This window comes from Spermophilus citellus (genome assembly GCF_964194105.1).
Source record: "Spermophilus citellus genome assembly, chromosome: 9".
NCBI classification, from domain to species: Eukaryota; Metazoa; Chordata; class Mammalia; order Rodentia; family Sciuridae; genus Spermophilus; species Spermophilus citellus.
In genome coordinates, this window is record NC_138191.1 from 103,098,584 (window position 1) to 103,112,872 (window position 14,289).

The window sequence follows — 14,289 nt, forward strand, 5'->3', positions numbered from 1 at the left end:
TGTCTATATATTCTCTAAGTTGTCAGTATTAATTATGAAGCCTTTAATGTATTGCTCGTAAATGTCAAGGGATCTGCCATATTGCCTTGAGAAGGATGTAATCTAAAGTATGTTAATTTGTAAATGACTATGGTTTTAATTTCTTTATTTTATTTTTTTCAGTTGGCTGGCTGGAATTATACATATCTACAGTCCTCAGGTTTGGGCTTGCTGCTTGCGATACATGTTCAGTTCTTCTATTCAAGAAAGGCAAGTGATAATTTATTCTGTCATATTTTACTTTGATCTTATCTTTGGTTATAATTTTATTGGTTTCACTTAAAATTCATGTACTGCTTTAATCACTTATAATACTTCTAAATAAGTACCTAAGGAAAACATACCTTATATTAAATGGGAATAAAGCTGAGCAAAAAAGATGAGGTGGCATTATACCTGGGAATTATGAGCAATTTTCTTGCCTCACCACAAAAGATACCATTTTTAGGGTGGGAAAACACCTAGAGATCATCTGTTATAGCATCCTACTTTACAAATAAAGACATTGACTTTCAGTCAGATGAAATGATTTCAGTTAGTTGATTAGAAAAGATTTTGGATTTGTTCCTTTGCAAGTGTTTTATTAAGTTACACTATGCTACTACTAGTACACTAAGAAAAAATACTTGAGATATTTAATTTTCTTCCTAGAACTTAAAGCATAAGTATTAGAATTAACAGGGAAACTTTATGTCTAAATCAACTTCTCTTTAATTTATTTTGTACATGATGCCACTACTTGCTTCTTAGTGTCTTTATCTTTTAATTGAGTCCTTTTGTTATTGTCTATCTGTTAATAGACACTTTTTTCTTGGTACTGGTGATTGAACCCAGAGGCGCATTATCACTGAGCTGTATTCCCATTCCTTTTTTATATTTTGAGACAGGATCTTGCTAAGTTACTTAGGGCCTTGCTAAGTTCCAGAAGCTGGCTTTGAACCTGAAATCCTCCTTCCTCAGCCTTATGAGTCCTGTTTGTGCCACCATGCCTGGCTGAAATAGACTTTTTTAAAAATAACTTTTCATTGAAAAGTCAATCCAAGTACATGGCAATGAACTAGATGTATATAAAGATATACAGTAAAAGGAAATCTCCCCCAGACCTCATTTTCAGGGGCAATTATTGTTAAATGGTATCTTGACTTCCTTCCTGAAATATTTAACATGTAGACAAGTGTCACTTTCCCTCAGTCTATAAAAATTAAATCACAATTGAGAGTATTCCATTCTTCCTTTTCTATATGTTGCTTTTTTTCCCCTATATCTTGGAGATCATTATATCTTAGCATATGCAGACTTAATACACATATTTTAACAACTGAATGGTATAAAATATATGTTATGCTTCAAAAAACTGGTCCTTTTGCTTTTACAATAGTAGACTGAACACATTACTCATATCTTTTTGTTTGTTTGTTTTTGGGGATTAAACCCAGAGACTCTTAATCACTGGACCACATCCCCAGTCCTTTTCATTTTTTATTTTGAATTAGGGTCTTGCTAAGTTGCTTAGGGCCTCACTAAGTTGCTAAGGCTGGCCTTGAACTTTCAGTCCTTATGCCTCAGCCTCCCTCCCAAGTTGCTGGGATTATAGGTATGCACAACCACACCCAGCACTCATACATCTTTGTATGCATATAATAATATATCTGTAGGATAGATTCCTAAAAGTGTTTCTCTGGGCCAAAGAAGATTTTGATATATTTTTAAATTATTGGTAGATATTGTCAAATTCCCTTCTAAAAGACTCTCAATTTATAATTCTTCCAATAGTGTATGAGAATGCTTTTTTTGCCCCACAAATGTAGATATTTATGCAGTACCAACATTGTTCATGGTATTGGGGATAGCAGTAAACAAAATAAAGACCTTGAAGAAATAGGCACTAAACAAAATAAGTAAAACACATTTTTAAAGGTGGTGAGTGCTTTGAAGGAAAATAAAGCCAGAAAAGAGGAAGGATGTGTATATGAATAAAGGTGGCAGGTAGAATTGCAGTTTGTTGTTGCTAGAGAGATGGGATGAGGGCAGGAGATGAGCTCAGAGATAAGCAGAGGCCATTGTTAAACTTTGATCTTTGCTAATCTAATAGATGGAAATGGTTTTTCCCAGTGTTTTATTACCTCTTATGGGAACTGACTATTGTCTTGAAATTTTTCTTGTAGATTGTTCATTTTTTAAATATTGCTTTGTATTATTGAACTTTTGCTCTTATTTTTCAAACATTCTGCACTTGCTCCCATGCACACATGTGTGTGCTCTCTGTATACATATTAGATATGCTATATATTATATGTGTGTGTATGTGCATAAAATATATATAGCAAAAATTTTTCTCAGATTGTCATTTTTTAAAAAAACATTTTTTTAGTTGTAGATGGACACAATACCTTTATCTTATTTATTTATTTTTATGTGTTGCTGAGGATCAAACCCAGTGCTTCATACATGCGAGGCAAGCACTATACCACGAGCTAAAACCTCACCCCAGATTGTCATTCCATTCATTTTGGTTAACAGTATTTTGTCCCAGACTTTTGTTTTTGTTCCTGAGATCATACTTCTCAAATGTTCTACCACTTAGCTTCACCCTCAGTGTCAGACTTTAAGTCAAATTTTTTTTGGCAGTGCTGGGGAATGAACCCAGGCCTTGTGCATGCAAGGCAAGCACTCTACCAGCTGAGCTACATCCCCAGCCTTGAGTCAAATTTATCAGTCTTCCATCTTTTGTAGAAAGTATTTGCCCTCACTAAGAGTATTATTGAAATAAAAAAATCTTTCCCTTTTTTTTTCAGATGATTTTATAGTTTCTACTTTTTACATTTTTATTTCACCTTTGCAAAAGAATTAGTTCTGTTTGCAGTAAAACAAATGTTTTCAATTTTTTGTTATGATTTAGTATAGCTAAATTTATTATCAATTACTGATCTTACTTTAAATTCATATTAATAGTAAATGCTCAGTAAAATTAATTTTGAATCTCTTTTTTTGTGGTTAGTCTAAAGCATTGGGCGATTTTTTTATATCAGAACTCTTAATTACTGCTACAATTTAATTTGTAACTTTACAACATTCTGAATAGTTATTTTAACTGGCCTCAGAATAAGGAACTAAGCAGTACAGGCATTCTGCCTCTCTGTCCTCTGCATTATTTTGTTGGTAGTATAATATCCTCAAGTTATTTTTTTTTAATTTCTTACTATTTGTTTTTTAGTTATAGGTGGACACTATATATAGTGTTCACCTATATATTTATTTATTTTAGTCTTTTATTTTTATGTGGTGCTGAGAATTGAACCCAGGGCCTTGCACATGCTAGGCGAGCGCTCTACTGCTGAGCCACAACCTTCCCCCCAACAATATCTTTATTTTTATGTGGTGCTAGGAATTGAACCCAGTGCCTCACTCATGGTAGGTGAGCGTCCTGCCTCTAAGCCACAACCCTAGCCCCCAAGTTATTTCTTATTTATTATTTTACAAAGTAGAGATAACTAATAAATACAGTTTAGATGCTTTGGTTTAGTGTATATTTTAAGAACTCTTGAGGACTTTACATACATTCATTGAATCATTTAGTGTGACTAATAAAATTAATGTCCATTTTATCAGGGTTTATAATAGTGGAATATGGTAAACAAATATCCATTTTTAAATGTCTAGGTGAATTAATAATGGCATATCTATAAAATGTAATACTGGGCAATCACTGAAAAAATAAGGTCTGAGGTATAATATAGAATAGTGGCATAGAAAGAGGTACAAAAAGAGGTACAAAATAGATTGTTTTTTAAAAATAGCATTTGCATTAGTTAGGCCTCATTTTTGTTAATTTATGTAAAATGTTTGTGAATGCCTAAGGTAAAATTCTGGGTGTTTTTTTTTTTTTTTTGGTTTTTTTTTTTTTTTTTTTTTGAGATAGGGTCTCACTATATTGCTTAGATGGGTCTCTAACTCCTAGGCTCAAGTGGTCTTCCTACCTTAGCCTCCTGAGTAGCTGGCAGTACAGATGTTCACTGCACCCAAATTAAAAATGTATATGCATTAAATTGAGTTCTGAAAGTTTGCACACCAAATTGGAGAAGGGCAAGGAGGAGTTTTCATTTTATACATTTGTTTTGTTTGATGTTTTTATAAGAAATAGGTATTTCATAATCAAATATATCTTAAATTAAAAATTTATAATATTGGGGTTGGGGCTGTGGCTCAGTGGCAGAGCACTTGCCTGGCATGTGTGAGGCACTGGGTTTGTATTTGTTAGCAACAAATACAAAAATAAGCAAATAAAATAAAGGCATGCTGTCCATCTACAACTATAAGAAAATAATAATAATAAGTAAAAAAATTGATAATATTAAAATGGGCATAAGTTTGTTTCCTAGTTCTCTTTAAAAAAATTGGACTCCAGGGCTGGGGATGTGGTTCAAGCAGTAGCGTGCTTGCCTGGCATGCGCAGGGCGCTGGGTTCAATCCTCAGCACCACATAAAAATAAAATAAAGATGTTGTGTCCTCCGAAAACTAAAATATAAATATTAAAAAATTCTCTCTCTTAGCATAATCTGCTCTAATGCCATCCATTTGCCTGCAAATGCCATGATCTTGTTATTTTTTAGTGCTGAGTAATATTCCATTGTGTATAAATGCCACATTTTTTAATCCATTCATCTATTGAAGGGCATCTAGGTTGGTTCCACATTCTAGCTATTGTGAATTGTGCTGCTATAAACATTGATGTGGCTGTGTCCCTGTAGTATGCTCTTTTTAGGTCTTTGGGGTATAGTCCAAGAAGGGGAATAGCTGGGTCAAATGTGGTTCCATTCCCAGCTTTCCAAGGAATCTCCATACTGCTTTCCAAATTGGCTGCACCAATTTGCAGTCCCACCAGCAATGTATGAGTGTACCTTTTTTCCCGCATCCTCGCCAGCACTTATTGTTGTTTGACTTCATAATGGCTGCCATTGGTATCTTAGAGTAGTTTTAATTTGCATTTCTCTGATTGCTAGAGATGATGAGCATTTTTTTTTTCATGTACTTGTTGATTGATTATATGTCCTCTTCTGAGAAGTTTCTGTTAAGTCCTTGGCCCATTTGTTGATTGGGTTATTTGCTTTTTTGTTGTTTAACTTTTTGAGTTCTTTGTATACTCTAGAGATGAGAGCTCTATCTGATGTTTGGGGGGTAAAAATTAAAAGTTAGCCAATCCCTAAAAAACAAATGTTGAATGTCTTCTCTGATATAAGGGGGGTGACTCAAAATGGGATAGGGAAGAAGAGCATGAGAAGAAGACTACCACTAAATAGGGAAGAGAGGTGGGAGAGAAAAAGAGGGAGAAGGGGAGTTGCACGGAAGATGAAAGGAAAACTTCATTATTATACAGAATACATATATGATATTGTAATGAGAAAAAGAAAAAAAAGTGTGTCACATTAGATTGGATAGAGAGAAAGGATGGGAGAGGAGGGGAGGAGTAAGGAGGATAGGAAGGGCAGCAGAATAGAATTGATAATATGATTGATGTATGTACATTCCATGTATGTATCATATGTCAAAATTCATTCTGTTGAAATGTATGACTAAAAATAAAGAAAGAAAGAAAGAATTTTTTTTTTAAATTCTCTGTCTCTCTCTTAAAAAAAAAAACTACTAAAAAAAAATGGACTCTGTACTTAATCTAATAATTAGATTGGGAGACTTACCTCAGAGTTCTTTGAGTATAATCTTACTATCATTATTAAATTTTAACTAAATGGTGTTTTTTTTTTTTGTTTGTTTGTTTGTTTGTTTGTTTTGTCCAGGGTTTTTTCACAATCTGGAAATTTCCTCATAGTTCTTTATTCTTTGACACATAAGGAACCTGAGTTTTATGAATGCCTCCCTTGTGATGACAAAGTACCTGAGCTTCGATTTCATTTACTGACCAGCAAGGAAACATTACATCTTTTCAATGTAAGTGATTTGATTACTCACCTACATTGATGACTGTTTCCAATTGCATTTTGGCGGTTTAAGCCCAATGGTCTTTACCCTTTAAAATAATAATTTCATCAATCATTGAATATTAACTTTTCATTTATGGTTAATTTTTGTTCAGTAAATCTTAGACCGTATGTCTAGAACCAAATTATAATAGAAGATAAAAGATTATCCACAGATACCTAGCTTGGGTTTTTCTAAAATTTTTGAGGAATATGTCAATAATTTTTATATGTTGTATCATTTTGTACTGGTGAGAATTAATTTTGTGATTTTAGTGTTTTCTTTGCCTTGACTGTTATTTTAAAAATATGTATATAACTAATATATAAAGTTTTCACACTTAAAAGTCAGTGTTTATATAATCCAAGAAGTTGTATCTATTAAAATATATAGAAAAAAAATAAAATACAAAGAAATTCATTAAGGATGATCAAAGAAAAAGTAGATTTTTTTGAAGTACAGGTGTCATATAAAATTAAATTTAGCCAGCATGGTGGCACATGCCTGTAATCCCAATGACTTGAGAGACTGAGGCAAGAGGATTGCATATTTAAAGCCAGCCTCAATAATTTATCTAGGCCCTAACAATAGTGAGACCTTGTCTCAAAATAAAAAAATAAAAAGGACTGGGGATATGGTACAGTGGTAATGTGTCCCTGGGCTCAATCTCCAGTACCAAATTTTAAAAACTGCTTTTCTTTTTTTTTAAGTTTTGATTTTTCTTTTTTGAAACAAAGGTCTTGCTTCTGGGTCTGTAGCCAAGTACCACCACACCCACCTAAAGACCACTTTTTTTTGTTTGTTTGTTTGGCTGTACTGGTAATTGGACATGGTACCACTGAGCTATGTCCTGGTCTCACCACCCCCACCGTCCACCCCTGACTCCGCACATCTTTTTTTTTTTTTTTTTTTTTTTTTTGAGATAGTTCCTTGCTAAGTTGTTGAGGCAGTCTCAAACTTGTGATACGCCTGCCTCAGTCTCCCAAATCACTGGGATTATAGGTGTGCACCGCTGCACACCTTGTTTAAAAATCATTTTTTAATGAAATTCTTGGTTAGGTCTTTTTTTTTTTTTTTTTTTAAGAATTTTAATATTTATTTTTTGGTTATCGGCGGACACAACATCTTTGTATGTGGTGCTGAGGATCGAACCCGGGCCGCACGCATGCCAGGCGAGCGCGCTACCGCTTGAGCCACATCCCAGCCCAACTTGGTTAGGTCTTAGATCAATAATAAATAAAAATATTCTTTATTTTATTAAAAAAAAGTTGAATACCTCTAAATAACCATGTATATCCATTCTGATCTTTTGAGTTCATTTATAGGTTATAGCAGTTCTCATATTGTAGTTATTATTATCTTAAATGATCTCTGATAATTTGTTTCTACTGTAGAGACATATGTCATTTATCATTTTTCTTTAGATGTCATCAGTTTATAGTTATTTTATATTCATTGAAGTCCTGGTTACTGAGTAAATTACATAATACAGGTGATTGAGTTTTAACTTTCACTTATAGATCTGGGAAATGGACATTTTACAAAAGAAGGTTAGAGTTACAGAAATCAGAAGTTCCCCCACCAATTTACCCAGTATTTCAGAGCTACTTTTTATCTAAATTGAATTCTCTGGTGTTTTTATTTAAGTCACATCTCAAAGTATGACCTACTTCATTTCAGAATGTTGAACCTTCTGACAAAAATCAAATCCATTTTGAACTGAGTGCTGAAAGCCAAGATACAGAAACAGAATTTTTCAGCAAGTTTTCCAAGAGTCTTTCAACTAAGAGGTAAGAGATAACTTTTTATTGTCATATATACTTTATTATATTTATTATTTTTGGGTAATTAAAATAACTAATTATTTTTGATAAAACTGTCTTTGCTTTAAATGTATCCTTTCATAGTCTCTAGAAAGCTGGCTGATAATTTTAATAAAAAGAAAACTCTAATATAATTTTCTTTTGAGTTGATTTATTATGTAAGAAACAAAAAAGGCATTTGTCAAGAAATTATCTTGCCTAAGAAGTAGCATTCTATTTCTTTCCCCACATTTTTTTATTGGTGTGTTATAGTTATACATACTGATGGGATTTGTTGTTACATATTTGTACATGCACACAGTACACAATATAACAATATAGTTTGGCCAATATCACTCAGTGTATTCTATTTTTAATGTCTTTTGTTTGTTCTTCCCTGCCTTATAATTTTAAACCTGGCTCTGTCAGATAAAATACTATTAAAATAACTCCTCTACCTAAAAAATAAATGGTTTGTTTAAAATTTTTCAAAGCAAATACACTTGGAGAATATTAAATAAGGGCTTGTGACTCTTTGTGTTATTGTATCCTACTTTTGTGGTAAAGAGGATACACCCTTGTATTAATGAGGGTTCTCCAGAGAACAGAAACAGTAGTATGTGTATATGTAGAGTGAGATCTTTATATTAAAGAATTGGCTGCTGTAATTATGGAATTTTGGCAAGTCCTAAATCTGCTGAGTAGGCTGGTAAACTGAGATTCAGGGAAGAGTTGTAATTTGATTCCAAAGGCTATCAGCTGGCAGAATTCTCTCTCCTGGGAGATTAGTCTTTCTGTAAGGTGTTCAGTTGATTGGAGGATGCCCACCCATATTATGGAGAGTAAAATAACATCCACAGAAACATCTAGAACAATGTTTGAGCAAATAGCTGGGTATTCTGGCCTAACCAAATTGACAAATAAAATTAACCATTACATCCCTAACCCAGCTTTATCATTTATTCTACTTATGTGCCAGGTGATGTGATAAGGGTTAGGGACATGATGTTATTAGTTTATTCTTTGATTCCTTAGTTTAGAAACAATTATTATTTTTAATGCATCATAGCAATTGACTTTTCTGTTAGTCAACTTTTTTACTATAACTCAGATCTATCTTTGGACCTTTAGTGCTATCTGTTTAGAATATTAGCACGATAAACAAACAAACAAAAAATCTTTCTACTGAGTTATAGAAACCAAATTTCAGTCAAATCAAGGCCTTTTCATCCCTTTTCCTCTTTTTTTTTAAATATTTTTTTTAGTTGTAGATGGATGCAGTACCTTTATTTTATTTATTATATGTTGCTGAGGATCAAACCCAGTGCTTTACACATTCGAGACGAGCACTCTACCACTGAGGCACAACGCCAGCCCTCTGGGTTTTGTGTAAAGGATTTAATGGTGTACCAATACTTGGAATAAGAGTTGACATAATTCTCATCCATCTGTACTGCTGTATATTGAGATGTTATCATTAGCAGCTGATCTTAAGCAGACTTGTGCACATTCCTGCAGTGAAACTCCTATGACCTTATTCTGGTTCCTGGCTCTCTCTGTCATGTCTGTGCTATTCTGAGCATTTGGGATATCATTCTGTATTTCACTTGTCCTTTGACTTGATGGGAGATCTTTGTGGGTTGGTACAGAACCATCTGCTTAAACACACTATGCAGATATTCTTGTTGCTTCATTGCAGTACCTTGCAGAGAAAGATCTTTGTGTCTGTCTCTCCAGACTATCAGTTTGGGGGAAAGTTCTCGTCTGCTATTAGAATTTCAAGTCTGCTTTGGAGTTACTTGTTCTATTATCTTCTACAAAAAAGAATTCAACTTGTATAAAACAGGATGCAGGGTCCTTTCTTTCTTTTAACGGTTATTTATTTATTTTTGTTTGCTCTTTTTAGATATAGAATGTATTTTGACTTGTTATAAAGGGAGTGTATAACAAGTGTATTTTGACTTATTATACATAAAGAGAGTATAACTTATTCTAGTTAGGATCCCATTTTTGTGGTTGTACGTGATATGGTGTTATATGCATATATGAACATATAGGAAAGTTATGTTTGATTTATTCTACTCTTTCCTATTTCCACTCCTCCCTTCCCTTCATTTCCCTTTGTCTAATCCAGTGAACTTCTATTCTTCCCTCCCCACCCCTTATTGTGTGTTAGTATTCACATATCAGAGAGGATATTTGGCATTTGGTTTTGGGGGGGATTGGCTTATTTTGCTTAGCTTGATAGTTCCATCCATTTACTAACAAATGCCAGGATTTCATTCTTCTTTATGTCTGAGTAATATTCCATTGCACATACATTCCACATTTTCTTTCTCCATTCATCTCATCTATTGGAGGGCACCTAGGTTGGTTCCATTGCTTAGCTATTGTGAATTGAGCTGCTATAAACATTAATGTGGCCACATCACTATAGTATGCTGATTTTAAGTCCTTTGAGTATATACTATGGAGTGGGAGAACTGGGTCAAATGTGGTTCCAGGACTGGGATGTAGCTCAGCAGCAAAGTGTTTGCCTTGCATTCATAAAGCCCTGGGTTTGATCCCAGTTCTAGTTCTATATTGTGCAGAAGTATGCCATCTGTGATACAATAACCATAGCTAACTAAATGAGAGGTGATACCTCAATGTATTTTCCCATCACAGATATAACTTCATAGGAAAATGTAATTCTTTAATTATTTTCCTTTTTAGCCTAGTGTTTGTGTCAATGTGCATGCCTATCAACAGATTATAATTTTTTATATTAAGTATACTTGTAGACTTCCTGCATAATCAATCAGAAGGTGCTCAGTTACTATTGATTTATTGTGATGTTAACAACATAGAGATAAACTTGCCATGATCAGGTAAACAAGGTAATCAATTAAATAAGAACTTGAATAGATCAGCTTTCCTGGTCAACTAATATTGATCTGAAAAAAAATCTGTAGTGTTAGATACTAAATTAAATGATCCAAATACTACTTTTTAAGGTCTTCTTCACTCAGTTTAAACTAGAATGAAGTATACTAGGTTGCTGAAATTTTTTCTTGTCTCCTTTTCTATGCCTTAGTTCTTCCCAGAAGTTATCTCTTGGAAAAATACCAGTAAATGATCATGACTCTGGTGTTGAAGATGAAGATTTTTCTCCAAGACCAATTCCTAGTCCTCATCCAGTGAGTCAGAAGGTATCCCTGATCTTAGTATGAATTCACCTTTGTGATTAGAGATCAAAAAGCCTCTTTTTGTTAAAGCACTAAATAGGACCTAAAATTTATTTATTATTCTAGCTATATATCTCTATATGATTTTACACATATAAACACACACACCCTCAGAGTACATATAATTATTATTACAAGTAATAATGCATATACATATTATTTATACTTTTTACATATGTGTAATTATATATATAATGATTATATATAATTGTTATTCTCGGAGAAAAGTGAGGCATAGATTGGTTAAGTTACCTGTCCAAAATCAAACAGTGAGTAGTAAGGCTGGGATTGTTAATTCAGGAGGTTTGGTTTTAGAATCTGATAGAGATTTGTTTTGGGTTTTGTTTTGTTTTGTTTTCTAAGACAGGGTCTTGTTAAATTTCCCAGGCTGTCCTTGAACTTGTGATTCTCCTGCTTCAGCCTCCCTAGTAGCTAAGATTATAGGCATGTGCCACCACATTCAGCCCAGAATCTGGTGCTTTAAACAACCATATAGCCAGGAGCAGTGGCTCAGGAGGCTGAGTGAGGCAAGAGAATCATATGTTTGAAGCCAGCCTTAGCAATTTAGTGATGCCCTGAGAAACTTAGAAAGACCCTGACTTTAAAAAAATAAAAAAGAAAAGATAGACAGAAAAACTAAAAAGGACTGGGGATGTCGCTAGTTGTTAAAGGCCCCTGGGTTTAATTCCTGGTACCAAAAAAAACAAAACAAAACAAATACAGCCATATAGACTCAACATTCTATACTATCAGCAAAGCTTGATTTTTTTGTTGTTGTTGTTGTTACCATATTCTGAAAAAACATCTTACTTGCAATCAGAGGTTAATTTTCTGATTCCATCATAATTTTTTGTGCTGCCAACGAGTGGGTTCTTTTAGAATTGTTGTATACCTCACATGGATTTGTTACTTATTTTATTTATTTATTTTTTTATTGATAGTGGGATTGAGCCCAGGGGTGCTGTGTCACTGAGCTACATCCCCCAGCCCTTTTTAGTTTTTTGTTTTGTTACTTATGTTAGAAGAGAAAGGTATGGGAAAGATTTTTTAAATGAATATCAAGGTATAACTAAATTTCCCACAAGGAGCATTTTGTTTAGTCTTCCCTGCTCTTTTTCCAGCCCTTTTAACTGACATCAGTAAAAGGAATAACAGAATAACATAATTTAGTGGAAAAATATTTTGAAATATTTATTGGAAAATCCCTTGTTATTTGAGATACATAAACATTTGCTACTAGGTCTCTTGAAACATTGTACTTGTGATAACTTCTTTACAGAGTGAAGATGTAAAACTAGTGTATAAAAGTTTCTCATATCCTATGATCTAAGCAACATTAATTAGTGGTCCAATAAAAGAAGTTCCATTATTAAATAAGTCTGGGAGATGCTTAGCTATATTCTTTCAGAACAAAGACCTTGTTTATTTTGCTTACAATTATATTCGTACTGCCTAACATACAAGATATCCAGAAAATATTTATTGATGGTATAAATTATGAATAATATTTAAATGGCTAATATTAGAGAAATACTAATCTAAGGAAAGTAATGCATATATCTTTTCCTAAGAATTTCTTTTTTCTTTTCCATTTGTAGATTTCCAAGATCCAACCATTGGTTCCTGAACTTTCACTTGTTTTAGATGGCAATTTTATAGAATCAAATCATATGTTGAATCCATTGGAAACGGTGAACACTGAAAATTCTCCTTTGTTGATTCAGCACTCTGAACACTTGAAGGCAATGAAACCTGAGCTTTATGATGAGAAACAAAGCCCAGAAGCTGAACCTGGAGAGTCTTCCTTAAAAGGGATATCAAGTCAGTTTAATCAGGACGGTGCTTCTTTGAGGAGCAAGAGTAAGACAGACAGCAAAGTAAGACAGCCATCTACCTGTAACATAGGGAACTCTCATTTTAGGAATAAGAGTGTTCCGCCATCTTCTTTTAATGTTCCACCTCCTGATATAACTGAGAAACTTCAAGCAGTTTCTGCTGGAAATGTACAGAAAGAAGAGTATCCTCTAAGACCCTCCACATTTAATTCGAGACAGTCTTCTCTTGCTCCACAGTCCCATCCACACAATTTTGTTTTTTCACCTCATAATTCAGGAAGACCAATAGAAGTTCAGGTACCTGCTCCCCCACTACCAACTTATTATTCCACAAATGTCTGCAGCTGTTATCAGCATCATGGTCATATTCAATATAGTCCAATAAATTCTTGGCAAGGAGTAAATACAGTTGGATCCATTCAAGACCTCCAGTCTGAAGCCCTTCAGAAACATTCATTGATTCATCCAAGTGGATGTCCAGCTCTATGTCATAAAGCATTCTATTCTTCAAGTAGCCCTGTAGCCTTGAGACCTCAGGGAGGCATGGATAGTTGTTCTCCCCACAACAATGTAGAACCATCGCCTGTGGCAAGACCTTCACATATAGACTCTTGTAACCCACATCCTTGTGCAGTGTGTATGCACACAACCAAGACTGAGTCAGATAATGGAATGATGGGACTGTCTCCAGATGCTTATCGGTTCGTCACAGAGCAAGACAGACAGCTGAGGCTACTTCAGGCACAGGTTTGCTTGAAGATTTCTTAGTTTTGTTCAATTCTTTGTATTGATATGGTTTCTTAAAAACTGGTTTTATTACTCTTCAGTAATTACGTTTTTATGAATAGAGTTGTCAGAATTAAAAGAAACCTTCGAAACTGAATTCTAGTACCTCTCATTTTATAGATAAGCTGAAGTGAAGATTAGAAAGAATAATTTAACCCAGTTCCTCATTCCTAGTTAATAGTAGAACCAGAAAAGAAAGCAAGCCTTCTTTCACACTATCTTGTGATATCCTAACCTACAAGACTATTGCATTTTTCTTTGCTTTTTTGCTCCTATAAAAATGATTGTATAATTCTTCTAAACATTTATGTACAACTAAACATTGACACATCTTTACTTTTTCAATCATTTATTATGTATACCAACCTTTAGCCAGTGTACCTTCAGAGAATAGACTAAAACTTGACTTGTTCTGCTCAGTTTGTTCTGAAATGTTCTGTTCCTTAAGGGATTTTATTGCAGAGTTCTTTTTTATTTTTTGTGGTGCCAGGGATCAAATCCAGGACCTCACATATGCCACATCTCCAGCCCTGTGCATAGTTTAATTTATAAGTATTATGTCTTTATTCATTGACATCCTTCCTGCATATACCCACCCCAAACCAATTGTTCCTCATTTTCATATA

General features: G+C 33.9%; 1 protein-coding gene across 1 annotated transcript in view; it reads left to right on the forward strand.

Annotated features, from left to right (window-relative positions):
* STIL (STIL centriolar assembly protein) overlaps positions 1–14,289 on the forward strand; it is a 54,746-nt gene that overhangs the window by 16,127 nt on the left and 24,330 nt on the right. The window contains exons 8-12 of the mRNA XM_081307175.1: positions 163–249; positions 5,833–5,983; positions 7,694–7,803; positions 10,892–11,006; positions 12,641–13,624. Coding sequence (XP_081163301.1) covers positions 163–249; positions 5,833–5,983; positions 7,694–7,803; positions 10,892–11,006; positions 12,641–13,624 — 1,447 coding nt within the window. The remainder of the gene's footprint in view (positions 1–162; positions 250–5,832; positions 5,984–7,693; positions 7,804–10,891; positions 11,007–12,640; positions 13,625–14,289) is intronic.